The following is a 27,005-nucleotide window of genomic DNA, read 5'->3' as shown; positions in this document are numbered from 1 at the left end:
TGATCTAATCTCAGGGGCCAGATGCCAATGATGGCATCATATTCCTGGCCTCTGAGATTAGTTCAGGGATAGGCCTGGAACCTATCTGGAGCAGGTACCCATGCCTGGAGTTGAGGTGTGGAAGGGCTGGGTCTCCGGAGGGAGACTGGGGACAGCTATCCAAAGGAGGGTGAATGGAAGGTGGGCAGCAAAAACAACAGATGTCTGCTAAAACCTGGAATGCCAGGCCAGGGAATCTGGATATCATTTACATCAGAGAACCAGTAAAGATTTTTGAACAAATAAGCAGCGTGATCAGAGCTACACATTAACATTAATTCAGCTACAATTTAATAGCTGCCATGTGCTTGGCACATGGTAGGTACTTAATATAATTACATATTGAATGAGTGAATGCAAAAAGAGAGATAGATGGGTAGCTTGGAAGAGGGGAGAGAAATTAAAGGTGGGCAGCATTTTTAGGCCATCGTAGCAGTTTGGAAGGCGAGCTAGCAAAGGGAATAACGAAGACCCATCAAGAAAACCAAGAGGTTCCATTGTCATGAAACCCACATAAGGAAAAACTATCAAGAGGGCAGGTTTGGTCACCCATGCCAAACACTGTTGAAAGGTCAAGTTAAGGACGATGAGGATTGAGAAAATGTCATGAGTGAGAGTTGAGAGAGAAGGTTCAATAGTGGGAGGTTAGAGCCACCTTTAAGGAATTTAGAAGTAAGTAGGAGGTAGGCAAAGGGCCCAAGTGTTGACCACTCTGCTACATCATCTGTCTTCTCATCCTCCCCAATTCAAACTCAGCAAAAAAGGTGCTCCTTCCCCTGCACACATCCTTCACACACCACCTTATGCCTCCCCCATCACCTCTATCCAGCCACGATTCCCTTTCCTCCCAGGCGTCTTCAGGCTCTCCTTCTCTACCTCCAGTGGCTCCTTCTCATACAAATATTTACATCACTCCCCTGCCCTAAAACCACATCTCCTAGACCCTGATCTGTCTTCAAGGCAATGTTTCAAAAGAGTCATTAGAGAAGCTTTGACTTTGAGGGGGACGGAAGTTTGAGTTTATGCTGAATGTCCTTGTAGAAGTCAAGATTATCAAGAATGTCAAGTCAAGAAGTCAAGAATGAGTGGTTAGGGAGTAAGATGTAGGGACAGGGAAAAGATTGGAACAGTTTATATAGAGGATCAGTTAGGAGTCACCAGAATAGGAAGGAAAGAATTACCAGGGGACATGGAGAGTCCAGCTGAGATTAAACTGTGAATTTATAGACAGCTTCATCAGCAGACTGCTGCTACTCAGCTGGAATTGGTGGCTCAAAGTAGAACAGTAGATTGCGTTTGGGGAGAGGTGGCTAGGGGGCATTGTTGAGCCTCATGTCAGATCAGATTGACAAGGGCATTGGGGACTAGGAAGATGATCACAGGCGTGGGGAGTCCTGGATAATGTAGAACAATAGCCTGGGAGAGAGGGCAAGGTCAAGGATGTGGTCAGGATTGGGGGGCGTGGGTAGTTTCAGTGGAAAAGGTAGCAGGTTAAACAGTCGTGTTAGGAATATTAAAGAGGCCATATGATGTGGGAGCCATAGTGTATAGACTATGTGGCTTAATCCCAAATCCTAAACTGTGTCTCTCTGTTATACCCCATTATAAAATGGGGCTCATGAAACCTACTTTAAAACGTCATTATAATTAATATATATGAAGTATGTATGATAGTGCCTTGTACATAAGTACCCACTAAACGTTCGCAATGATACTGATGTTCATTTCAAAGTGATGATAAAACCTAGAATTGGAGATCTTGAGTTGAAACAGTTCTAAATAATGACAAGTTCTCAGATGTCATTGGGAGTAGAGTAATTGGTTAATTGGGAGTTAATTAATTGGGAGTAGAGTAAAATCAGAGATGGGGAGTATTTGAATTGAAGAGGTTGAAGAATGGTGAAAGCAAATACTGGGAGGGGCATCTTTATGGATGTGGAAGTCCCAGATGGGGTGGCCATGACGCAGTCACTGAAGAAGACCAGGTCTCTAGCCAACAAGAATGGGGAGGTGGTTAGTATGGACTTCAAAAGAGAGATTGTGGGGGTAGCAGGGGGACTATCTAGGAGTGGCAGAAGGAGTGTGCTGTTCCGTCTAAGTCAGAGACTCAGGGACAGAAGGAACAGCCCTGACTGGAAAGTCAGGAGAATGGTAGCTTCTGCCAGGAGGAGGAAGAAACACGGAAAAGATAACATGTATGGAGAATTTGCTCACAATACAACAAATTTTAATTGAGGGTAACTATTTTTTCATAAGAACTTTTGAGAAAAACTATTCCCTGAACCTGAGGACACATCTAAAAAAGGCATGAGGATGGGGAAGGAGGTAGAAAGGACGTTTTGGAGTAGATTTCTGAGAAAGCCAACAGAGGGAGGCCCTGTTTCCTCACCATGATTGTAAGGTATGTGACATGAGACAAGCCGGCTCAGGCCTGTGGGCTGGTGCTAGGCATGCCCCAGCTGGACACAGCTCCCTGTGGCCCTGCCACATCTCCCACTCAGGAGTACACAGTCCCACAGTACCTTAGATTGCTGTATTTCCCAGACGGGCGCTCCACACGCTGACAGAGAGAGGAACCAGACCAGGTGAGCTGGGATTGGGGGCTTCTGCTTTTAGAAAGCAGAGAGCAACAAATGGGTTTAAAGGAGAGGAAACAGGACACCAGCACGCTTCGAGGCTGCCTTCTCTTCCAAGAGTGCTGCTCTGTAATGTAATTGTATTTGGACATTTTTTCCACATGATGTCAGGGTATAGCCTCCCTTAAAAGCCTTCATGAAAAAGCACAACTATAAAACAGACTCAGGCAGTGAAATGGAAACCAGACGAGTGGGTCTGTGTAATTTGGGTAAAGAGATTTCTCTTTGCAGCTTTGTGATCTGATCTGATCTCTGCTCTCTGCATAAAACTGTTTCACAGGATCCACTTACATTTGAGTCTTACCATGTAGGTGATTTCGGATGTGAAATGTCTTACTTTATTACCAGAAAGCAAGGGTTCCCTTCTCAGTGGCTGTGCAGACCACCCCTCTCAGGCTGCAACCTTTCTAGTCTTCTTGTCCTTGTGTGAGCCCAGGCCCCAGCAAACAGGGAAGGAGGCCTGACCCCTTTTCACTCTCGTTTTAACCCCTCTGTTCACCTTCATCTGTCTACCCCTCACCTCCCTTCTTAGGATTAGTCTTTGGAGAATGCATCCTGGGGAGAAATATTCATTGAAGAGGCCCAATCCCTTTAAAGCAAATGGGCCCATTTTCCTGCCCATTCCATTTGCTTTAACGCCTCAGGCGCACAGAATTGAATTACCCATTGTCCTCTGTTCTTGACACACTCTCCTGCTCCATCCCCATGAAGGTCCTTTTATTTTATTTTATTTTATTTTATTGTACTGTATTTTATTTTATTTTTATAGAGAAAGAGTCTCACTCTGTTGCCCAGGCTGGTCTCTAACTCCTGGGCTTAAGGATCCTCTGACCTTGGCCTCCCAAAGTGCTGGGATTACAGGTGTGAGCCACCATGCCCAGCCCCTTTCTTTTTTCATGTTTATATTTTATTGAGATGAAATAAACCTAAAATAAAATTAACCATTTTAAAGTATACAGTTGCAGTAACGTTTAGTACTTTTACAATAGTGTACAGTCATTACCACTATCTAGTTCCAGAACAGTTTCATCACTCCCCTAAAAACCCTGTACCCATTAAGTAGTACCCCCAGCCCCTGGCTCCTGGCAACTACCAGTCTGCTTTCTATCTCTGACTTTTCCTATTACCATTGTTTCATATAAATGGATTTATACATGACCGTTTGTGCTGGCTTTTTTCATTAGACATAATGTTTACAAGGTTCATCCATGCTGTAGCATGAATCAGCAGTTTTAATTCTTTTTGTGGCTGAGTAATATTCCATTGTATGGATCTACCACATTTTATTTATCCATTCATCCATTAATGGATGGACATTTGTGTTGTTTCCACCTCTTGGCTATTGTCAATAGTGCTGCTATGAACATTGATGTATAAGCTTTTGTTTGGGTACCTGCTTTCAGTTCTCTTGGGTATGTACCTAGGAGTGGAATTGTGGGTCACATGGTAATTCTTTGACTTATTGAGGAACTGGAGGTCCTTTCGTGATGGACATCCTCACCAGGTCGGCTCTGACAAGGAATAGCAGGCATGTTCCAACCTATCCCCACCTCCCGAGACAGTGAGAATTGGCACAATGTCATCATTCTGTTAGATCTGGAAATAAACTTAAGAAAAAAGAGTATGGTCACCACAGGGATGCTGGTAATCAGAAGACAGACAGCTTGGATGGGGGTGGGAAGGGGATGGGGTACTGAGAAGATTTAGGGTCACTTGAAAAGGTTTGACTAAGGCCCAGGAAGAACTTAAGAAAAAGGGACTCAGCCACCCAGAATGAAGGAAATTTCAAGCCTAAAATACCCATGGCTGGTACAGCCAATCCACTAGTGATGAGGGAGGGATATAAGAGAGCTGTAAACTTATTTTTTCCTGCAACAAGGGACAGGGAAGCCATGTAGAAAGAGTCTTTAATGTTAAGGATGTAGGACATTTGGGCCTTGTGGGAGCACTGAAGGCTTTTAGACTGAGACATAATCAGGTCAGAGTTGTCTTAGACAGGTCACCCTGACCACAGGGAAGGGGAAATCTTGGAGTCAAGACAAGACTGGAAGCAAGGAACCTGCTTAGAAGGCTACTGTCATTGGCCGGCCACAACGATTCACACCTATAACCCGACATTTCGGGAGGCCAAGGTGGGAAGAATGCTTGAGCCCAGGAGTTCAAGACCAGCCTGGACAACATGGCGAAAACCCTGTCTCTACAAAAAATGCAAAATTAGCTGGGTGTAGTGGCGTGTGCCTGCAGTCCCAGTTACTCAAGAGGCTGAGGTAGGAGGATCACTTGAGCCCAGGAGGTTGAGGCTGCAGTGAGCCATGATTGCACCACTGCACTCTGCCCAGCCTGGGCAACATAGTTAGACCCCATCTCAAAAAAAAAAAAAAAGGCTGCCGTTGTTCTGAGAGGAAGGGTGTTGAGGATAGACCAAGGAAGTGGCAGTGGGGATGGGGAGGAGACAAGTTTGAGAGGTGTTTAAAAGGGGGCACAGTTGTCAGGGCGGGTAGCTGTGGATACAGAGGTGAAGGCGGAGCATGAGATGCTACAAAAAAGAAAGGGTAAACCAGGAAGCAGCAGAGGAGGAAGCCTCAGCTCCAGAGAGCTCCAGAGCACTGCACACACTGCCGATTGAGCCCAGTCATACTGGGAGTGAGGCCGAGTGTGGCGACAGGAAGGCTGTGGAGGTGGCCCAGGCCTCTCCTTCTGAGTGAGGGCTAAGTATGGAGGAGACTTGCCTCCTTTTTCTTCCTTCAGATACAAAACTTTCAAAACAGATTCCGTGTGTTTTGATTTCAGCATTTTTACCTGGAGGACACTGTGACTCTATGTAAATGCAAATTTCTAATCCGAATTATATGAACATTAATTCATTTCATCAAGAAATCATGTTCCATTGTAACTCCTACAGTCCAGTTTAATTCCTTTTAATCAATTTTCTATACTGAGCAAGCGTGGTGACTCACGCCTGTAATCCCAGCACTTCGGGAAGCTAAGGCGGGCTGATCACCTGAGGTCAGGAGTTCAAGACCAGCCTGGCCAACATGGCAAAACCCCATCTGTACTAAAAATACAAAAAAATTTGCCATGCATGGTGGTGCACGCCTGTAATCCCAGCTACTCAGGAGGCTGAAGTGGGAGAATCACTTGACCCGCACTGAACCAAGATCGCACCTCTGCACTCCAGCCTGGGTGACAGAGCGAGACCCCATCTCAAAATATATATATTTCTGTACAGAGCAGTGAAGGCATTTCCTAAAGTTCTCCTTTGTTTTCTTAAATATCAACTCCTTTTTTGTTTTGTTTTAAGATAGGGTTTTGCTCTGACGCCCAGACTGGAGTACAGCAGTATGGTCACAGCTTACTGCAGCCTTGAACTCTGAGGCTCCAGTGATCCTTCCGCCTCAGCTTCCCAAGTGGCAGGGACCACAGGCATGTACCACCACATTCAGCTAATTTTTAAATTTTTTGTAGACACAGGTTCTCATTACGTTGCCCAGGCTGGTCTTGAACTCCTGGGCTCAAGTGATCCTCCTATATCAGCTTCCCCAAAATGTTGGGATTACAGGCATGAGCCACTATGCCCAGCCTTTTGTTTGTTTGTTTTTGTTTTTTTGTTGTTGTTTGTTTTGTTTTGTTTTGTTTTTTGAGACGTAGTCTCCCTCTTGTCGCCCAGGCTGGAGTGCAGTGGCTCGATCTCGGCTCACTGCAAGCTCCGCCTCTCGGGTTTACGCCATTCTCCTGCCTCAGCCTCCTGAGTAGCTGGGACTACAGGCTCCCGCCACCTCGCCCGGCTAGTTTTTTTGTATTTTTTTAGTAGAGACGGTGTTTCACTGTGTTAGCCAGGATGGTCTCAATCTCCTGACCTCGTGATCCGCCCGTCTCGGCCTCCCAAAGTGCTGGGATTACAGGCTTGAGCCGCCGCACCCGGCCTTGTTTTTTTTTTTGAGACAGTCTTGGTCTGTCAGCCAGGCTAGAGTGCAGTGGTGTGATCTCGGCTCACTGCAACCTCCGCCTCCTGGGTTCAAGTGATTCTCGTGCCTCAGCCTCCCAAGTAGCTGGGATTACAGGCACCCGCCACCACACCCAACTAATTTTTACGTTTTTAGTAGAGAGGGGGTTTCACCATGTTGGCAACTCCTGACCTCAGGTGATCTCCCCATCTCTGCCTCCCAAAGTCCTGGGATTACAGGAGGTGAGCCACTGCACCTGGCCATGCTCAGCCTTTATTAGTGATTTTATTTTTATTCAGCAATTTTAGTCAGTAGGACGTTTCATGCCCAGTTTTAGAACTTGTTTTATTTTTTGTGTTTGTTTCTACCAAGTCACAATTGCCCCCAGTCATTGTCTTGTTATTTGCGGTTTTCAGCATTACTAGCAAAATGACTCCTGGGGGTCGGTTATTGTGAATTTTTTTCATGTGCTGCCATTTTCAGTGTAGTCCGATTATCTTCACTAGTAACATTAACTGCAAAGTAGAAAACAGCCTGCCTCTTCCCAGAGTCCCTCCTCCCAACTTCTCCACCGAAGGCCTGGTGCTTAAAGGAAGGGAAGTTTTCTGGGCAGTAGACCCCTGGAGTCTTGAAACCCTTAAGACTCAGATGCTCCTCTTAGCAGGTAATTTAAATCCATCCTGCAACAGTTTGAGCTTTCCTCCTTTTTAGTTGGCCCAAAACCCAGAGTCTCGCTGCCCTCTAAGCTCTGAATTATTCTCTCTTCCTTGGCCTGTTCCTGAAAGGTTTTCTGTGAACCTCTCCCTTCTCTTGCCTGCCCTCCAGGCTTCTCCACACTCAGCGTCAGCCTAAGGCCATGTCAGTGGTGGTTTCCCATGCCTTTGGGAAGTGTAATCACTCCAGAAGACTGCTGGGGAGTGTTGGCCACAGGGGACAGATAGGAAAGACCTTGAGAGGGCTGGGAGTAAACTCCGTTTCAAGATATAAAATTCCCAGAAACTTTGAAACCGCAGGCATTTTCATTTTGAACACTGTTTATAAATCTTAAAATCATGTTGTGAGTTTAAAAGTCATTTATACCTTGATTTGGTCATTGCATTACCATAAACTGTGTTTGTTCTATTAAGAGCCGTAAAAGCCTAGGGAGTGAGGTAGGCTGCCTAGTAAGGGAACTTTCTGGATTCTGGGTTTTTTGTTTTGGTTTGGTTTGTTTTTGTTTTTTTGAAACGGAGTCTCACTTTGTCACCCAGGCTGGAGTGCAGTGGCGCAATCTCAGTTCACTGCAACCTCCACCTCTCAGGTTCAAGCAGTTCTCCCGCCTCAGCCTCCTGAGTAGCTGGGACTACAGGCACCCATCGCCGTGCCTGGCTAATTTTTGTATTTTTAGTAGAAACAGGGTTTCACCATGTTGGCCAGCTGGTCTCGAACTCCTGACCTCAAGTGATCCGCCTGCCTCAGCCTCCCAAAGTACTGGGATTACAGGCGTGAGCCACCGCGTCCAGCCTCTGGATTCCATATAAGACTGGGAGGCGGGTGCCTAGTAAGGGAACTTTCTGAATTCTGGATAAGACTGGGAGGCAGGTGCCTAGTAAGGGAACTTTCTGGATTCTGGATAAAGCTGGGAGGCGGGCACCTAGTAAGGGAACTTTCTGAATTCTGGATAAGACTGGGAGGCGGGCGCCTAGTAAGGGAACTTTCTGAATTCTAGATAAGACTGGGAGGCGGGCGCCTAGTAAGGGAACTTTCTGGATTCTGGGTAAGGCTGGGAGGCGGGCACCTAGTAAGGGAACTTTCTGGATTCTGGATAAAGCTGGGAGGCGGGCACCTAGTAAGGGAACTTTCTGAATTCTGGATAAGACTGGGAGGCGGGTGCCTAGTAAGGGAACTTTCTGGATTCTGGGTAAGGCTGGGAGGCAGGCACCTAGTAAGGGAACTTTCTGGATTCTGGATAAAGCTGGGAGGCGGGCACCTAGTAAGGGAACTTTCTGAATTCTGGATAAGACTGGGAGGCGGGTGCCTAGTAAGGGAACTTTCTGAATTCTAGATAAGGCTAGGAGGCGGGCGCCTAGTAAGGGAACTTTCTGGATTCTGGGTAAGGCTGGGAGGCAGGCGCCTAGTAAGGGAACTTTCTGGATTCTGCATAAAGCTGGGAGGCAGTAGTATTAAAGTCCTCAGGAAAGAAACATTATCTTCTTGAGTTTTTCTGATTTTCAAATTCTAGTCTTCAGTTACACCTCAGGACCATCTGCACCACTACCACTCATATCCCACCAATGTGTTTTGGGAGCCAGGCAGTCCCCCGTCTTGAGCTCTGTGCGGTGTTTACAGTACCTCGACTGGGCATGTTTTCAAGGCTAGTACAGTGCCTTTTCCTCATGACAGCTCTGTTGAACTCAGAAGGAGCCAGTCAGTCTTAGGAGCTCAGGCTGAGAAGAAATTTCTTAGAAAAGAAAGAAGTTTCCGGGTGTGGTGGCTCACGCCTGTAATCCCAGCACTTTGAGAGGCTGAGACGGGTAGATCACCTGAGGTCAGGAGTTCAAGACCAGCCTGACCAATATGGTGAAGCCCTGTCTCTACTAAAATTACAAAAATTAGCCGGACATGGTGGCATGTGCCTGTAGTCCCAGCTATTAGGGAGGCTGAGGCAGGAGAATCGCTTGAACCCAGGAGGCGGAGGTTGCAGTGAGCCAAGATCATACCACTGCACTCCAGCCTGGGCGACAGAGTGAGACTCCATCTCAAAAAAAAAAAAAAAAAGAAGAAAGAAAGAAGTTCCAGTAGTGAAATAAGCTAAAGAAAACTGAAGTGACTTCAAGGAAAAGAAAAAGAGAAGTTTCAAGATCCAGGCTGATCAGTGAGGAATGTGGAATGTGTCCTCAGAGCTGGTGAACTCTGCCCAGGCAGAGGAAGAGGAGACTGATGGAAGGCAGACCTAAAATTGCCCAGCACTTACCAGTCTGTGGAAGCCTCCCTCATTGGCTCATGACACAGGGGTAGGAAAGAAGAGCAGGGGTAGGGAGGAAAGAAGAGGGCTGGGTGCTGCCATGTCTAGGAGGAGTGCTCTGGGGTGAGTGGCCACACAGATAGGAATGAAGTGCAAGGCACTTACCACCTGGGCAGAGTTGGAGGCAATCGAACCCTCTGGGAGGCTCTGAAGAGTGAAACCATCAAGGAGCAGGCAGAGGGAGGGACTCACTGCTGTGGAGGGACTGCCTTTACACTTTTCACAGGAAGGGGCTGACACAGTTCAGGCCCCAAAGGAATCGTCACCAAATGCAAGAATGCCAAATGCAGGCCAAAATGGCTGGACAGGGCCCATTGCTTGCTCTGCTGTCCCTTCACACACCAGGGCCCCAAGGACTGGCCTTTATTACCTGCTCCAGAACAGCCACGAAGCCCACAGGCACAGTCCGTGGGTGCCGTACCCTTTCCTGCTGAGCTCCGGAGATAGCCACAGGAAACAGGAGTGGTGTGCACACAAAACTGGGTATAATGGAAGCACCCTGGAGGGCTGGAAGCTGGTGGGACAGCTCCAGGCTGTAAGCCCCCTGGAGAACCAGGTCTTTTTCACAGATGGTATTTTCTCAGAGCAATATTTGTTTGAATCCATTCCTTATTTGTTGGTGTGGTTTGAAGTGAACAAATGCAAGTATTTTTCTAGGGTTCGAGCTGAGTGTACTGTTAACTGGCTATAATTTATCAGTCCCTTTTTGGTGAAGTGTGTCCCTACTGAATAAGAAGTGCACACTTTTAACTTACTGAAATGCTTATTTTCATTCATATTGGCTGTATCCATTTTTTAAATTAGGGGAAAATTTTTATTTACCCAGTGATTTGAGGTCGGCCCACATTTTTTAAATCATAGTTATTTTAACTTTAAAAATAAAGATTTTTTGGAATGTATTGTTGATTAAAAATAATAATAAAGATTTTGAAATTATCTTTTCTTTAAAATGAAAACAAAGGATTTGCTAGGGTATTTCTGGTTTCATAAAAGGTCACCAGGAAACATGTTTACATCAGGGAGTCACAGGTTTTAAGCATATAACACTTCTGTGGAGTTTGTATTCTTTGGGAGCTGGACCTGCAGGTATTCTGGGGAACCCAGGCCATTTGTTCCATTTGAAAATAGCTAAAACATGAAGAAAAGGCAAATTCTTAAAATTGTAAAGGGTTTTCTGTCAAGTAGTTTTAAAATTTCAAATGATGGTGTTTTATCCCTTCCCTTCAGACCTGGAATCACATTTTCCCCTCAGGACAGAAAGGGCTCTGGGCAAGCTGTGCCTGGGAAGGAGCTGCTTCTCACTTGTGGCCCGCTCTCTGCCCAGGAGCTGGTGAGGAGGGGTGAACTAGGGGATGCCTTTCAGAAAAAAGGATGTGAGGAGATGAGGCCCTCCGCATCTGCCCCAAATAGAGACCGGCGTACTAGACTGAGCACTTGCAGAGACGTTCACAGAGGGACTGTTTGCGGTTGTGTAAGATTGGAGGCAGGCCTACAGCAGGGCTTCTCATCCTTGGCACTGCGGACATTGATTGGGGTGGTAGGGCTGTCATGAACACTGTAGGATGTTGAGTAGCATCTCTAGCCCCTACCTACTACATGTCAGTAGCACCACCAACTCTGACTGTCACAACCAAAAATGTATCCAGACACTGGCAGATGTACCCTGGGAGCAATGTGCCCTCTGGTTGAGAACCATGGGTGAAGGGAGGCAGTCATGATGTTGAGGTACCTACAGACAAGAGCAGTAGGAAGCCCTCCCCACCCTTCTGGCTGAAAGGGAGACCCCAGGGATAGCGGAAGTCAGGGAGGAGGGTCTGCCTGGCAGGTGCCCTAGCCATGGGGGATGCAGCCACTGCTAGAATCTTCACAACTTTCTGGGGAAGGTCCAAGAAAGAAATACCACCCACTTTTCTCTATTCTACCCTCCAGTATACCAGTGCTCCCTTCACATTAGGAGAAGCCAGCTAGAAGCCCAGTGGCAAGAACACCTGGGTAAGGCAGTCTATGGAGATCAGCATCCTGGGGCACTGAGCAGGGTGGAGGAGAAGGGCAGGGAATGTAAAATGGAAAATAATCAGTCTGTTCATCCATCCATCCATTTATTCAGTACTTATGAGCAGCTTAGCAAAGTGGTCAAGAATGTAGGTGCTGGGCCAGGCACAGTGGCTCACACCTGTAGTCCCAGTACTTTGGGAGGCCAAGGTAGGTGGATCACTTGACCTCATGAGTTCAAGACCAGCCTAGGCAATACAGTGAAACCCTGTCTCTACCAAAAATACAAAAATTAGCCAAGCATGATGATGTGCCTATAGTCCTAGCTACTTGGGAGGCTAAGATGGGAAGATGGCTTGACCTGGGAGACAGAGGTTGTAGTGAACTGAGACCACACCACTGCACTCCAGCCTGGGTGGCAGAGCCAGACCCTGTCTCCAAAGGAAAAAACAAAGGAAAAAGAATATAGGTGCTGGAGTGCTGGAGTCAGATAAGCCTGGATTTGTATCTGGCCCTACCACTTGCAACCTGTATCCTATATGATCTTGAACAAGTTGTTTATCTAAATCTCAGTCACCTTGAGTATAAAATGGCAACAATAATTCTATCTACCTAGACCTTATTCTTGCAATCTTGGATTTTTCCCCAATGGGAAAATGCAAGTCACAAGTAAATTGCATAGTATAAGACCACAATCAAGTGCTAAGCGGGTGGTATCTGGGCAGTACCCAGTGTTGTTTTTATAGACAATCCTGGGAAAGGAAAGACACGGGGTTCAGCATGGAGTGCCCCCCTCAGCATCTGTGAACACCTTGAGCACTGTGCAGATACAGCAGAGAAAGAGGCCCCAGTGGGCTGAGCAACACCTCAGGATCTGCGTTGTGTCCTGAGGGACAGGCCGGCAGGCTAAGTGAAAAGGAGGAAGAAGGGATCCCAGAGCAGGGAATGCTGAGTGAATCAAAGCCGAGAGAGTTGGAGGGAGGGGAAGGCCCAGATAGCAGTGTGGGGAGACCACTGAGAAGAGGTTTGGTTGAGAGACTCAGTGTTCTCTTCTGTAAAAGTAAGGGGAGGGCCTGGGGCCAGCTGCCTTCTTCAGTACCATTACATAGGGCTCACCAACTCACCTGTCCACAGAGACCACGCAAGTGAGCACACGTGTGAAAGGGGCGCGATGGGAGGCAGTAGGGCAGTCCCAGGCTGGAAGCAGCCGCCTTCTGTAGGCGTAGCCACCGCTCTGCTCCAGCAGCCGCTGCCATTTTCTAATGCAGGCCTAGAGACAGCAGAGTCTGATTTTCCGAATTTTCAAAAGATAATAGAAATTTGGATCTTTTTGAGAATTGTCCTGATGTTTTTTAAATCCATGTGAGCTGTACTAAACGGTCCCTTTGCACCCCTGTCCAGACACTGCTAATGGGTCCAGATGGGTGCAAAGGGATTGTTGAGTACAGTTTAGCTGAGACAACTCAGCTTAGAACCCGAGTTGTGTGTGTTTGGATTCTGCCTCTGCATATATACTTTAAACAGTAGGCGCTAAGACTTAAAACAAAAAGGATGCCAGGCAAAGTAGCTCACACCAGTAATCCTAGCACCTTGGGAGGCCTAGGTGGGTGGATCACTTGAGCCCAGGAGTTCAAGACCAACCTGGGCCACATGGCAAAACCCCGTCTCTACAAAAAATACAAAAAGTAGCGGGACATGGTAGTTTGTGCCTGTAGTCTCAGCCACCTGGGAGGCTGAGGTGGGAGGACCACTTGAGCCTGGGAGGTTGCTGCAGTGAGCTGTGATGGGTCCACTGTGCCCTAGCCTGGGCGACAGAGTGAGACCCTGTCTCAAAAAAATAAACATAAAAAAAAGGAGGAGGAGGAAGAGGGGTCCACTTGGACCCAGTGAAGTCTGAGTTCCCCCCAGACTTAATACCATGGTCAGGTAGGGTGTTGGGGGAAGGGACGGCTGTGGACGAGGGCACAGACAGGGCAGAGAGAGGGTGGGCCATAGTCCTGGGGTTGCACACAGCCCTGGCACTTGGCCCAGTGCATGCTGGGACTAGGGCTGCCCTTGAGAGCTCTGGCGAGCACATTTGGTTCTTCTTTGATGAAATTTTTTAAATTTTCAGATAAAGAACAGAGACTATTAACCATAAACACCCATGTTCTCCAACCCAGACTTCCTACTGGGTTCTTTGAAGCTGGGGGGACGACCCCCCTCCATTTCCTAGAACACTGACCTTCCTCTGGGCCATTTGTCTCCAGTAGGGGTCAGCTGGGAGCTCTTGATTGGTGGTAAAGGTTGAAATGATGGCATTTGATAGCATGGCCCTGAATGTACTCACAGAGTGCCCTGCCTGGAATCCTAGCTCTGAGCCTGGGCTCTGATGGCCCTGGTGGGTGGAGAGCCCTGGCTAGTCTCGGAGTAGAGGGTAAGGGGAGGCAGGGGACAGAGAGGCTTCTGGCAGCCCTAGGAAATGTTGAGTGGCAGAGTCAGCTGAACCGAGCTTGTTTTTCATGACTAATTAAAGTTCAGGCTTTTCCCCTGCTAAGTGGAAGTGAAGAAGACCATGGAGAAGACTAGAAATAATGAGGTTATCTGGAAACAGCCTCATGAAACCTGAACGTATTTTTGCTCAGAAAAAAGAAAGTGCAGTAACACTCACTCCGTCAGACGCTGCCTTTGCTGCCCAGGCCACCCCAGCCTGTCTGGCCTCACCTTCAGTCCTCCCTTCAGCACGCAGCTTGTCTCCCTGCAGCCCAAGCTCAGGCTCCTCCCTCCCTCCCAGTTATGTGTGTCCTCTCACCCACCCTGCTTGGCCCCTCTGTGAAGCCTCCACCCCCTTCCACATTTGTTTTTCCTTTCTGTCCTTTGATTACCCCCACTCATGATATAATTGGTCTGTGTCACACACCGTCTTCAACTGTTTCCTCACACTTGCCTCTGACAACTCTTCACTCTCTAAGAGAAGGGACTGGGTGGTTTTCTTCATGTTTCACACAGTGTTCTCCACACACAGGTGATCAATAAATACCTGTGGATAGATAAAATACCAGATTGATGGGTGAATGGGTGAGTGGGTGGATGGATGGTGAATTGGTTGGATGGCAGGGCCACCCAACACCTTGGCCAGTCCCCTAAAGCTGAGGGATTTTTCAAATGCCTGAAGGAGGATTTTCCAGAGCTAGGGGCAGGGAGAATTCAACCCGTCGCCATTTGCACAGCACTTATTGTGCCGATTGCCCTCTCTTGAGAAGGACTGGAAGGCAGACTTGACCAATGGCCTTACTCTAGAAGGCATCTCCCCCATAATACTTTAAAATCAGACCATGGGCTTTTTAATCCGTGGTCTGAAATAGTTTTCAGGGTTGGCACCTGGAAAACATCCACTTGGACATCTTTCTTTCAATCAGTAGTTGAAAGCAACTTCAAAGCCTGTGACTTACGAGTCTACCTGCCTAGAAATTAATCACTTCAATCACTTCACCTAGTGGGGGGGATCAGAGGCTGAGATTTGTAGTGGAGCCAGCACACTGTGCGAGGCCTGAGTCTTCACCTCTAACCCTGCTGGACGGTGGGGGATGCAGGGGCGGCGCTCTTCATGGAGGCAGAGAAGCAGCACCAGGGAGTATCGGCACATAACAGGGTTTCTGATAGCTAGGCATCTGCCTTGGATGGGGAGCCCTGATGAGGCTGGGGCAGTAGCAAGATAAAGGCTATACTGCAGCAGCCCTGAAGCCTCTGGTTTGCTTCCCTCCTCTGCAATCCCAGTGAGTTATCCCTTCACAGGGATGGAAGGCACCAGATTAACCAATTCTAAGTGCTGATCCATTGCATTTCCAACATGATTCCCAATGACCGCATGTTAATCCCACTTGTGTAGGCCTACCACAGACATGAATGTGTACCAGCAAACCTCACCCATTTGAAGCATTCCAGGAAGATTCTGGGGCATATTTCATCTTGCCCTAGCAGTGTAGCTGGTGGGAGGAAGAGCCTCGGAGATTATTTATTCCCCACATTGACATCTTCCTCCCACCAACCCCCAGCTCCCACAGCTCTTGGCATGTGGACCACTCCACTGAGCACCTGATGTCCCTGCTATTGCCTGAGTGTTTGTCTACCTTCCCACCTAGACCTCCTGCTTCTTCGTTCCCTTTTGTAGCTGATTACTGTTCCACTGTATGAATTTATAACCACATTTTATTTATCCATTTATTAGCTGATGGACATTTGGGTTACTTCCACATCTTGGCTCTTATGAACAAGGCTGCTATGAACGTTTATGTACAAGTTTTTGTGTGGATGTGTCTTTTTCTCTCTCTTAGATACATTCCTAGGAGTGCAGTTGTTGGGTCATAGGGTTCATCTTTTGAGGAGAACTGCAAGACTGTTTTCCAAAGTGGCTACGCCATTTTACACTCCCACAAAAAATGTATGAGGGTTCCAGTTTCTCCACATCTTTGCCAAAACTTAACTTTTTTCTTTTTTATTATAGTCATGCCAGTGGGTGTGAAGTGGAATATGACTGGGGTTTTGATTTGCATTTTCCTGATGGTTAATGATGCTAAGCATCTTTTCATGTGTTTATTATTACTGAGTGTTAAGAGTTCTTTATGTAGTTTAGATATAGTCCCTTATCAGAGATAGGATTTGTTCATATTTTCTCCCTTTCTGTGAATTATCCTTTCACTTTTTTTTTGGTGTTACTTTGAAGCACAAAAGTTTTTCATTTTGACAAAGCCCAGTCTTCCTTCCCTCCCTCCCTCCTTTTTTTTTTTTTTTTTTTTTGAGATGGAATCTTGCTTTGTCACCCAGGCTGGAGTGCAGTGGCGTGATCTCGGCTCACTGCAACCTCCACCTCCCGGGTTCAAGCAACTCTCCTGCCTCAGCCTCCCGAGTAGCTGGGACTACAGGTGTCCACCACCACGCCTAGCTAATTTTTGTATTTTTAGTAGAGACGGGGTTTCACCCTATTTGGTCAGGCTGGTCTTGAACTCCTGACCTCAGGTGATCCACCCACCTCAGCCTCCCAAAGTGCTGGGATTACAGGCATAAGCCACAGTGCCCAGTCTGACAGAGCCCAGTTTTTCTAATGTTGCTTGTGTTTTTGATGTCATATCTAAGAAATAGTTGCTTAATTCAAGGTCATACAGATTTACTTCTGTCTTCTATGAGTTTTCTAAGGCCGGGCGCAGTAGCTCAAGGCCAAGCGTGGTGGCTCACACCTGTAATCCCAGCACTTTGGGAGGCCGAGACAGGTGGATTATGAGGTCAGGAGTTCAAGACCAGCCTGGCCAAGATGGTGAAACCCTGTCTCTACTAAAAATATAAAAAATGTAGCCAGGCACAGTTTGCAGGCACCTGTAATCCCAGCTACTCGGGGAGGCTGAGGCAGGAAAATTGCTTGAACCTGGGCAGCAGAAGTTGCAGTGAGCTGAGATCTGCACTCCAGCCTGGGTGACAGACAGACTCGGTCTCCAAAAAAAAAAAAAAAAAAAATGAAATGAGTTTTCTAGTTTTAGCTCTTACATTTAGATCTTTGGTACATTTTAATTTTTATATGTTGTGTGAGGTAAGGGTCCAACTTCATTCTTTCGCAGGTGTATATCCAGTTGTCCCAGGATTACTGGTTGAAAAGACTTTTTTTCTCCATTATTTTGGTACCCTTGTCAAAAATCATTTGACCATAAATGTGAGGGTGTGTTTGTGGATTCTCAGTCTGTTGATTTGTGTAATCTGCCCTTGCTATTCTGTTGATCTATATGTCTATTCTTATGCCAGTAGCACACTGTCTTTATTCCTATAGCTTTGTAGTAAGTTTTGAAATCAGGAAGTGTGAGTCCTCCAATTTTGTTTTCTTTTTCAAGATTGTTTTGGATACACAGCAGATTCTTTTTTTTTTTTTTTTTTTGGTAGCAACAGGGTCTTGTCTCAAGTGATCCTTCCACCTCAGCCTTCCAAAATTTGGGGATTACAGGTGTGAGCCACTGAGCCCAGCCTCTCAGCAGATTCTTAAAATACACTTGTTGATTGGCTGCTTGTTTTCTTGTTTCCTTGATGAACTGGCCAGACTGTGAGAGCCTCGCTGGCCTGCACGCTTAAGTGACAAATTCCTCTCCCTACTGCAGCCTCCCTTCATAAGGCATTTGGCCAGTAGAGATCTAGGCAGTTCTGGCTGAGCTGCCTTAGTCCAGGGCAAGGTAGTAAAAGAGAATTTGGCAGGTTGCAGCTGGCTCCCCAAGCAGGAGATCTAAATCCAACTCATCCTTCTCCCACCCTCCCCAAAACATCTCAGCATTCCTTCCTCTTCTGTCCTTGCCTTGCAGGCTTGGAGCCTGGGTAGTTAGAGCTCTATCTAGACTCACTTCTGGCCACATCACACCAGCTCTTCCCATGTGCCTGTCATCCCACCACTCTCCTGCCCCTTCCTAACCATGATTCATGGCAAAATCCTGCAGGATAGAAGCTATCTGTCCTGTCAGGTGGGGCTAGTGCAGCAGCCTGGCCTTCCTTGGTGGCATCTTTGGTCACCCCCATAGGTTCTTTATGGACTCAACAGGAATGTCACGTGAGCTGCAGGTACTGATTTTGCTGATGGATGATGAAATTTTTTTCTTCCCTGTTGGGCTTTCAGTCCTTGCCTTAAGGAGACCATAAAAGAAGTGGTGGGAGGCCAGGTGCAGTGGCTCACGCGTGTAATCCCAGCACTTTGGGAGGCCGAGGGGGGCAGATCACTTGAGGTCAGGAATTCGAGACCAGCCTGACCAACATGGAGAAACCCCACCTCTAGTAAAAATACAAAATTAGCCGGGTGTGGTGGCAGGTGCCTGTAATCCCAGCTACTCGGGAGGCTGAGGCAGGAGAATCTCTTAAACCCGGGAAGCAGAGGTTGAGGTGAGCCGAGATCACGCCACTGCACTCCAGCCTGGGCAGCAAGAGCAAAACTCTGTCAAAGTGATAGGCCGGGCACAGTGGCTCATGCCTGTAATCCCAGCACTTTGGAAGGCTGAGGCAGGTGAATCACTTGAGGTCAGGAGTTCGAGACCAGCCTGGCCAACATGGTAAAACCCTGTCTCTACTAAAAATACAAAAATTAGCCGGCCGTGGTGGCAGGCACCTGTAATCCCAGCTACTCATGAGGTTGAGGCAGGAGAATCGCTTGAACCCGGGAGGCAGAGGTTGCAGTGAGCTGAGATCATGCCACTGCACTGTAGCCTGGGCAGTAGAGCAAGACTCAATCTCAAAAAAAAAGAGTGATAAACCCACTGGGTGCAGTAACTCATGCGTGTAATCTCAGCACTTTGGTAGGCTGAGGTGGTTAGATCACTTGATCTCCAGGAGTTCAAGACCAGCCTGGACAACATGGTAAAACCCTGTCTCTACAAAAAAAAAAAAAAAAAAAATTAGTTGGGCATGGTCATGCAAACATGGTGAAAAAAAAAAAAAAAAAAAAACACAAAAATTAGCCTGGTATAGTGGCACATGCTTATAGTCACAGATACTCGGGAGGCTGAGGTGGGAGGATCACCTGAGCCCAGGAAGGTCGAGGCTGCAATAAGCTGTGATTGTGCCACTGTACTCCAGCCTGGGTGACAGAGTGAGACCCTGTCTCAAAAAAAAAAAAATGATAAAACCAAGTCTGACTTCTTCATCTCCATTGCCTTCCTGCAGGGTAGGGGGCAGTCTGTGCACTGGAGATACTTAGCCCAGCACCACAGCTACCTGCAAACTTGGACCAGTTATCTAACCTTCATGAACGCAGTCTCCTTGTTGGCTAAATAGGGATACTTCCCTTATAGGATGGCAGAATGGCAGGAGCAATTAAGAATTCAGTAGGAGCAAAATGTTCATTATCAGTGGTAACACTAGTTACCATTTACTGAATGTTTTCTTTGTGCCATTCTCTATGTTACTGTTCAGATTAGGTCAGATGGAATAAAGGAGGACATCTCATGATCTCCAGCCATAAACAAGTATGTGCTGAGCATCTGCTCTGTATTGAATCCTATGCTGGTCCTCATGTGTGTTTTTGTTTGGGGGGTTTGAAAAAGGCCACCTGTGTGGGGTGCAGGGGAGCATCATCAGGAAGAGCAGCTAATGGATGCTGGGCTTAATAACTAGGTGATGGGTTGATCTGTGCAGCAAACCACCATGGTACATGTTTATCTATGTAACAAACCTGCACGTCCTACACATGTATCCCAGAACTCTAAAAGTTGAAGGGGCCAGGTGCGGTGGCTCACACCTGTAATCCGAGCACTTTGGAAGGCTGAGGTGGGTAGATCACTTGAGGTCAGGAGTTTAGACCAGCCGGGCCAACATGGTGAAATCCTGTCTCTACAAAAAATACAAAAATTAGCTGGGCAAAAACAGAAAAAATTAGCTGGGTGTGGTGGCACGCACCTGTAGTCTCAGCTGCTTGGGGGCTGAGGCAGGTTCAAGAATTGCTTGAACCCGGGAGGTGGACGTTGCAGTGAGCCAATATCACGCCACTCTACTCCAGTCTGGGCAACAGACTCTGTCTCAATCAATCAATAAAAGTTGAAGGGAAAAAAGAAAGAAAAAGGCCATTTAATTATCCCCTCTCTATACAGATTCTCAGGCAATTGAGAACTGTACAAAGGAGTTAGGTAGAGGTAAAAATAGAGATTGTATTATAGGTAGAGGTCCAGCCAACACATGGCTCAGACCCACAGCCAAAGTGCACCTTCGCCCCCTCTCCTTTTCTGTTTCCTGGTGTAAATCTGGGTTCCAGGCTGCAGAGCAAGCAGCATGGGGAACGGGGACACTAAAGGGCAAGTGTCCTGGGGGACTTATCTGGAGCTGTCAAGAGGGCAAGATCAGTCCTTTTGCCTGCTTACATGCAACTAGGTGCTGCTGTGTGACCTCCGGATAGTCCTGGCCCTACTGCAGGAGGGCCCCAGGTGTACACCCTGCTGACCCCACCATCAAAACCTCTGGAATGTTGATGCTAGTTCTCCAAATCTGTGCTTTCCATGTACCATGAAACTTGTTGCCAACTATAATTTCTTGATGTGTGCAAGTGGGTTATGTAATACCCAACCCATAGGATGCAAGAAGGACTGGGGAGAAAGCACTTGATCAGGGCCTGGCACTCACTAGGCCCTCAGTGGGGCCATCCCGGTAAGCCTGGTTCAACACCCAGGGGAACTAAGCCTGCTGTTGCAGATTATCAACCGTCTGCCTGTGTGCCGAGAAGTCTCTTCAGGGGCCAAATGGTCAGGGTAAGTCTGTGTGAAGTTGGAGATGTGGATTTGGGAGTGATCAGGGCTCCACAGAAATGCATCATTGAAAGACAGGCGTTGGTGCAGGATGGGCCTACAGAGGTCCATTGTCTGTGCAGTGGGCTTTCAGTCCCATGTTTCAGACGTCCTCCAGGTTTGGGGTGGGAGGGGCAGAGTTGTTAGGGGAAGGGACAATACCCCTGAACCTCCCTCCAAACCCATATTTAGGATTGTCTAAGGCCAAATGGTGAAATAAGGCCATTGGTTTCCCCAGGGCCCCCTGCTTCCTCTTTCTGCACCCTTCTGCTCTTTCAGTGCCCTTCCTCCAAGCACCCAGGAAAACAAGGGTCCAAAAACAAAACACTCCAAGACAAAGGGCAGCAAAATAGGAGCCAAATGCAGCCCACCACCTGCTTTTTACAGCCCGTGAGCTATCAGTGGTTTTTACATTTTTAATTGGTTGAAAAAAATAATATTTTGTGACACATGAAATTCACATTTCAGTGTCCATAAAGTTTTATTGGAACACAGCCACAACCATTTGTTTACAAATTGTCTATGGCTGCTTTCAGCTGAGTTGAGGAGGTATAGGCCTGCAAAGTCTAAAATATTGACTCTCTGGCCCTTTAAGGAAAAGCTTGACAATGCCCTATTCTAGGATGTGTCTTGCACCCAGGAGATCTGCTTTCCAAGGAAAGGGCAAACCAGTCAAATCCAGGCAGATGTGCAGAGGAGACACCGGACGGGGAAGCCTTCCTGATCCTTCCGGTGACACTGGAGGAGCTGAGGGGAGATAACTCTCTAATCCGACAGATGGGACTGCTTCTGTCCACACTGAGTTAGGGGGCATGGAAACAGTGGCTTCAGGCCTATGACTTATTCTAACAGTATAGATAGCAGGATTCAGAAGGTGATTAATAGTCTCCAGTGAGCCCACCATACCAGCTTCCCTGCCAGGCTGGTGGCAGCGATTTTACCTGAGGTCTTTCATGTTCCCAGGGTCCTGCAGGCTGCCCTGGGCCGGCCCTGAGCAGTATATTCATTGCTTACCTTTCTCCTGTCTCTGCAGAGTTTGCCTTCTGCCAGGTGGATGCCTCCATCGCTCTGGCCCTGGCCCTGGCCGTCCTGTGTGATCTGCTCCAGCAGTGGAACCAGCTGGCCCCTGGACTGCCCATCCTGCTGGGATGGCTGTTGGGAGACAGTGATGACCTCGTGGTCTGTGTGGAGAGCATGCATCAGGTGATCCCGGGGTGTCAGGGGAGTGGGAAGCAGGGTTGGAGTGTCCTAAACCCACTGGATGCAGCACCTACAGCCTCAGCTGGGCTTGTTCGTGCTGACACACAGAGCAGTAACCACTAGGAAAGCCACCCACCGGGTGCTGCCGAGGGCACAGGGACACTCTCAGGCTGACTTCTGGGCTGCTGATGCTCAGCCTCCAGATTAGCCAGGGGAGAGAACTCGCAAAGAAGCCCCTGCATGCGGAGAGTTTAATTATGGAGACTGCTTGTTAGTCGGTATTGGAGTTAGCCTGGAGCTTCCCAAAGTTAGGTCTGAGGGTGAAGCATTTTCAGAGAATTAGGATCTTTGCTGGGAACTTCCTGCTTGAAAAAAACTATTACTAGCCCCCTCCAGGGTGGGTGCAGTCACAGATAGGGAAACTGAGGACGAAGACAAGCAGCAAAAGCCTCCTGAGAACTGAAATTGATCGCCACCAGTATCTGACTTAGCTGACCTTCTAAGAATGGCATCCCCAGCAGGCCAAGGGTTCAAAAAGCATTGTCCCTGTTTATGAGAAATTTGGAGACATGGTAAGTGTCTGATAAAATGACCTTGAGAATCATGGTGTTATAGAAACAGGACGCAGCCTAGTGTCCTCTGTTTGGAGATTCCTTCTCTGGCCTGCTGCAGAGATGACCCCTCCTCCCTCCTCTCCAATTTCCAGCTGCACCTTAAGCTCCCTTGTTGAAGTCCCCTTTTCAGCATCCATCCCCTAGAGTATCTTGACTTTGCACCACAAACACATCTTTATCAAGGTCATATTAAGTCTGGGGAAAAAATTCCTCTCTGCTGGAGAAATACAGTGAGTAAAAATAGAAGGTGACCTTCAAGGCTGCAAGTGGTGTGTGTACATGGGTGTTGACAGGCGAGAGTGCGCCCTCTGTCCGGTGGGGGAGGGGACATGACACCCTTCTTGTACCTGGCAGGGTACTGCTTGATCTAGACTGGGGCTTGTCACCATTCCCTGTAAGACTGACTTTTGGCTTTTTCATCTGATTTAGGTGGAAGAAGACTACCTGTTTGAAAAAGCAGAAGTCAACTTTTGGGCCGAGACCCTGATCTTTGTGAAATACCTCTGCAAGCACCTCTTCTGTCTCCTCTCCAAGTCTGACTGGCGTCTTCCAAGCCCTGAGATGCTCTGTCACCTTCAAAGGATGGTGTCAGAGCAGTGCCGCCTCCTGTCTCAGCTCTTCAGAGAGCTTCCACCAGCTGCAGAATTTGTGAAGACGGTGGAGTTCACAAGACTACGCATTCAAGAGGAAAGGACTTTGGCTTGCTTGAAGCTGCTGGCCTTTTTGGAAGGAAAGGAAGGGGAAGACACCCTAGTTCTCAGTGTTTGGGACTCTTCTGCAGAAGCGAGGCAGTTAACTCTTCCAAGAACAGAAGCAGCATGTTGAAGAAAATTTGGGGGATTGGAATGGGGGTATGTGTGGATTTTTCCTCACAAATCTGCAGGAAACATGTTGAACATAAATTCAAAAATGTTATCCCATTCATGCCTCCCCTAGTTCTGTGAGTCTGGTCGTCTGTCACTCCTCACAGAGAAACTGTTCTTCAGTTCACTCCTTCAGGGCAGCCTACTTTATTGCTGCTACTGTAGGAAGTGAGGCGACTCCGTTGCAGATTTCCTCTGTCCCCAGGTGCAGGCCACCTGCAGGCCTGAATGAGCCTTTTTCATCCCCCAGGGCCTCTAATGCCCTGCCATAGCCTCCCTACATTCTCTGTGAAGGGACTACACAGAGTTGGATTTTAGCGCACACACATGACCCCTCCCCCTCCCCTGTTCTGGCTTTATGTAGGGGCTGGATGAGTTGGCAAACAGCCCATTTGGTCCGATTTATAAATTTTGTTCCATTTTAGCAAAGCAGAAATATGTTCCAAATGTTGGATCCTAGGAGAATTCAGGATCAACCTTGCACAAATAATTTATTTTTATTGTCTGCATGTGTAAGTCCTGCAGTGACCTACACATTCCATCTTAATTATTCAAAGAGCCATTGAGCACTCCCCCACCCCCAAAAAAGAATGCTTATGCTAGGAAACCTGATTTTGCCACCCAGTGAAAGTATATCCATGCTCTTAGCTGTGAGGAGGAACCTGGGGAAAGGAGAGGCAGAGAAAATGACTTATTCTATGCCTACATTGTTTACCTATCACTTGCTTGGTGGCAATAACAAGATTCTCACTTAAGATGCCATTAAACACATTTATCAGCCGGGCACGGTGGCTCACGCCTGTAATCCCAGCGCTTTGTGAGGCTGAGGCAGGCAGATCATGAGGTCTGGAGTTCAAGACCAGCCTGACCAACATAGTGAAACCCCATCTCTACCAAAAATACAAAAATTAGCCAGGAGTGGTGGTGCGCACCTGTAATCCCAGCCACTCAGAAGGCTGAGGCAGGAGAAACGCTTGAACCCAGAAGGTGGAGGTTACAGTGAGCCGAGATCATACCACTGCACTCCAGCCTGCACAACAGAGCGAGACTCCGTCTCACACACACACACATATACTGCACTCCAGCCTGGGCGACAGTGTGAGACTCCGTCACACACACACACACTCCAGCCTGCGTGACAGAGCGAGACTGACACACACACCCCCTTTGCAGTGATTTTAATCTGGAAACCTTAATGATTTTCTGCCTTTTCAAGCCCAGCCCAGCCCTCTTCCTCACACACCCAGCAGGTGGCGCTCTTGCATACGTTTTGCTGCTGGTCCAGTTTTTCATTGGCTCACCATTTTTTATTTATAATTTCAGAGTAAGTGTTACCCACTAACAGTTATCTTGAGAATCATAGCTTTGGATGGGTCGTAGCCTCATCCGCATCCATTTTTCATCCTACTGATCTGAAAAAACATTTCAATCATAGTATATAAAGTTGCTCCAGATTTTAGGGTCTGTAAAAAAAAAAAAAAAAAAAAAAAAAACCTAAATACTCAGGTGAATGATCACTTAGAGTAATTTATTGATGTTTCAGAGTCTGAAGGGGCGGGTTAGAAGAGAGTGAGTTTACAATCATTTTCTACTGCAGAAAAGCTCATATTTCAAATGTAGTTCATCTCTCTTTGAGAGATACATTTAACACTAAAAATGCAGCTGTAAGCCAGGCATGGTGGTGCACACTTGTAATCCCAGCTACTCAGGAGGCTGAGGTGGGAGGATCGCCCAGGAGTTCATGCCTGTGAAAGGCCACTGCACTCCAGCCTGAGTAACACAGCAAGACCCCATCACTAAAAGAAAGCAATTTAAGAACAAAAAAGCAGCCATACTGGAAGTATAGGAAAGGGGCTTTGTAAGAGGCAGGAAAGAAGTTAACTCAGTGTCCAAAGTTTTGTCCTAAAGAGAACAGGAAATTCCCTGGGTGGTTTTGCAACCACTCGGCCCCAAATGTGGTTTCTGTGATCCTGAATTAATTACCTAGTTAGGCAGCTGTGTAGCCCACACCTGAGGGAAAGTTGCCAACCTAACACTTTTTGTTCTAAGACCTAGCTGGTGAGACGTGAGGGACTTGGTAACATAAATGTGGTGATAACCACAGAAGAAGAATTATGAAACTGGCCCACCAAAGCCCAGCTCAATGGAAATGGCCAGCACTTCTTTTTCCCTCCATTTAAAATGAAATAAAAGCAGCTACATTATACATTTTATACTAGCAGGTACTCTGTACACAGCATGTCCCATAATATGTCCGCATGTTATCTCCAGAATCCTAATCTGCAAAGTGGGTGTTCTCACAGCTGTTGACTGGGACTCACCCCAGATTTGGACGTTGATTCAAACAGATGTTTCCATTGGTTCTGTATCTGAAATCTTGTTACTAACCTAATAAAAGTGCCTAGGGAAGTGGCTGTTTCACACTGTTTGGTGAGATGTTTGGGGTCATCTCACCAAAGAACAAACCAGACCACAGTTGCCCAGGTATATCAAGGGGTCAGTGTAGGGTAGGTGCTAAAAGTGAAACTGGTCCCTCTGAGGTCACCTACTCTTGGCTCTGAGTCCTAGGGTCCAGGACTTGGGTACCCCCACAGCTCTGCACTCATAAGTCTGTGGCTCTCTGTCCATCTGGCCATAGTTCAGAAGCCTGGCTTCCTCCACCCTTATGCTTTGTCAATTTGGTTTAATACATAAAGATGGTTTAGTTCTTGTTTGTCTTTTAAACACCTTCACAGATATCATTTGCACCTTGACAAAGGTGAGAGATGAATAAAGCAGGAATATTATCTTCGTTTTACAAGGAAACCCAAGTACCAAAGAGATGATGTGATTTGCCTAAGACCACATGATTTCTATGGGGCAGGGCCTGAACTCCAGCCCAGCATTCCTGATCCTTACCCTGGACTCTGGCTCCCTGGGCTGTGAGGGGAGTACAGTAGTGGGAAATGCAGGCTACACTCCAGGAACTCGAATCCCTGAGTGGCAGGCCTAGTTCTTTCCCCAGCGGGTCCTGGACCTTCCAGCTTCAGGTCCAAGCTTTTTGGCAACCTGTATGAGCGCGGAGCGAGAAGTGCCCTAGACCAGACTCCAGATCGTTCCTAGTGGGGCTGTCAGCGGCTTTAGCCTCACTGGGCGCTAGGTGGGGGTGTCTGCTCCGTACCCGGACGAAGGCGGGGCGCCCGCTGGCAAAGCGCATTTTCCAGCGCAAGCTGTTGGGGTGTGGGGCTGGCGGGAGAGGGAAAACAGAGGGGGGCGCGCCCACCAACAGCGTCTGTGCAGCCCCACCTGGGCCGCGGGTTGGTCTCAGCCGGATCCTGCCGCCCTCATCGAGCTAAGGCTGGGCGCGGCGCCCCTACGGCCGGGGAGAGAAGAGCCGGGAGGACGCAACAGGCCCAGGCTGTGCCGGGCGGGGAGCCTCGGCGGGCAGCTGCGCCCCCAGCCCGA

At 47.7% G+C, this 27,005-nt stretch overlaps 1 protein-coding gene across 1 annotated transcript in view; it reads left to right on the top strand.

Annotated features, from left to right (window-relative positions):
• The window catches only part of THADA (thyroid adenoma associated), a 376,494-nt gene extending 352,876 nt beyond the window's left edge, over window positions 1–23,618 (top strand). Inside the window, exons 36-37 of the mRNA XM_011978219.1 lie at window positions 21,918–22,087; window positions 23,128–23,618. Coding sequence (XP_011833609.1) covers window positions 21,918–22,087; window positions 23,128–23,523 — 566 coding nt within the window. The 3' untranslated portion in view covers window positions 23,524–23,618. The remainder of the gene's footprint in view (window positions 1–21,917; window positions 22,088–23,127) is intronic.
• Window positions 23,619–27,005: the final 3,387 nt, after the last annotated feature.

The sequence above is a fragment of the Mandrillus leucophaeus genome, unplaced genomic scaffold (assembly GCF_000951045.1).
Source record: "Mandrillus leucophaeus isolate KB7577 unplaced genomic scaffold, Mleu.le_1.0 Scaffold190, whole genome shotgun sequence".
NCBI lineage: Eukaryota > Metazoa > Chordata > Mammalia > Primates > Cercopithecidae > Mandrillus > Mandrillus leucophaeus.
The sequence above is the reverse complement of the archived record's forward strand: the minus strand, read 5'-3'. Positions and strand labels throughout refer to the sequence as shown.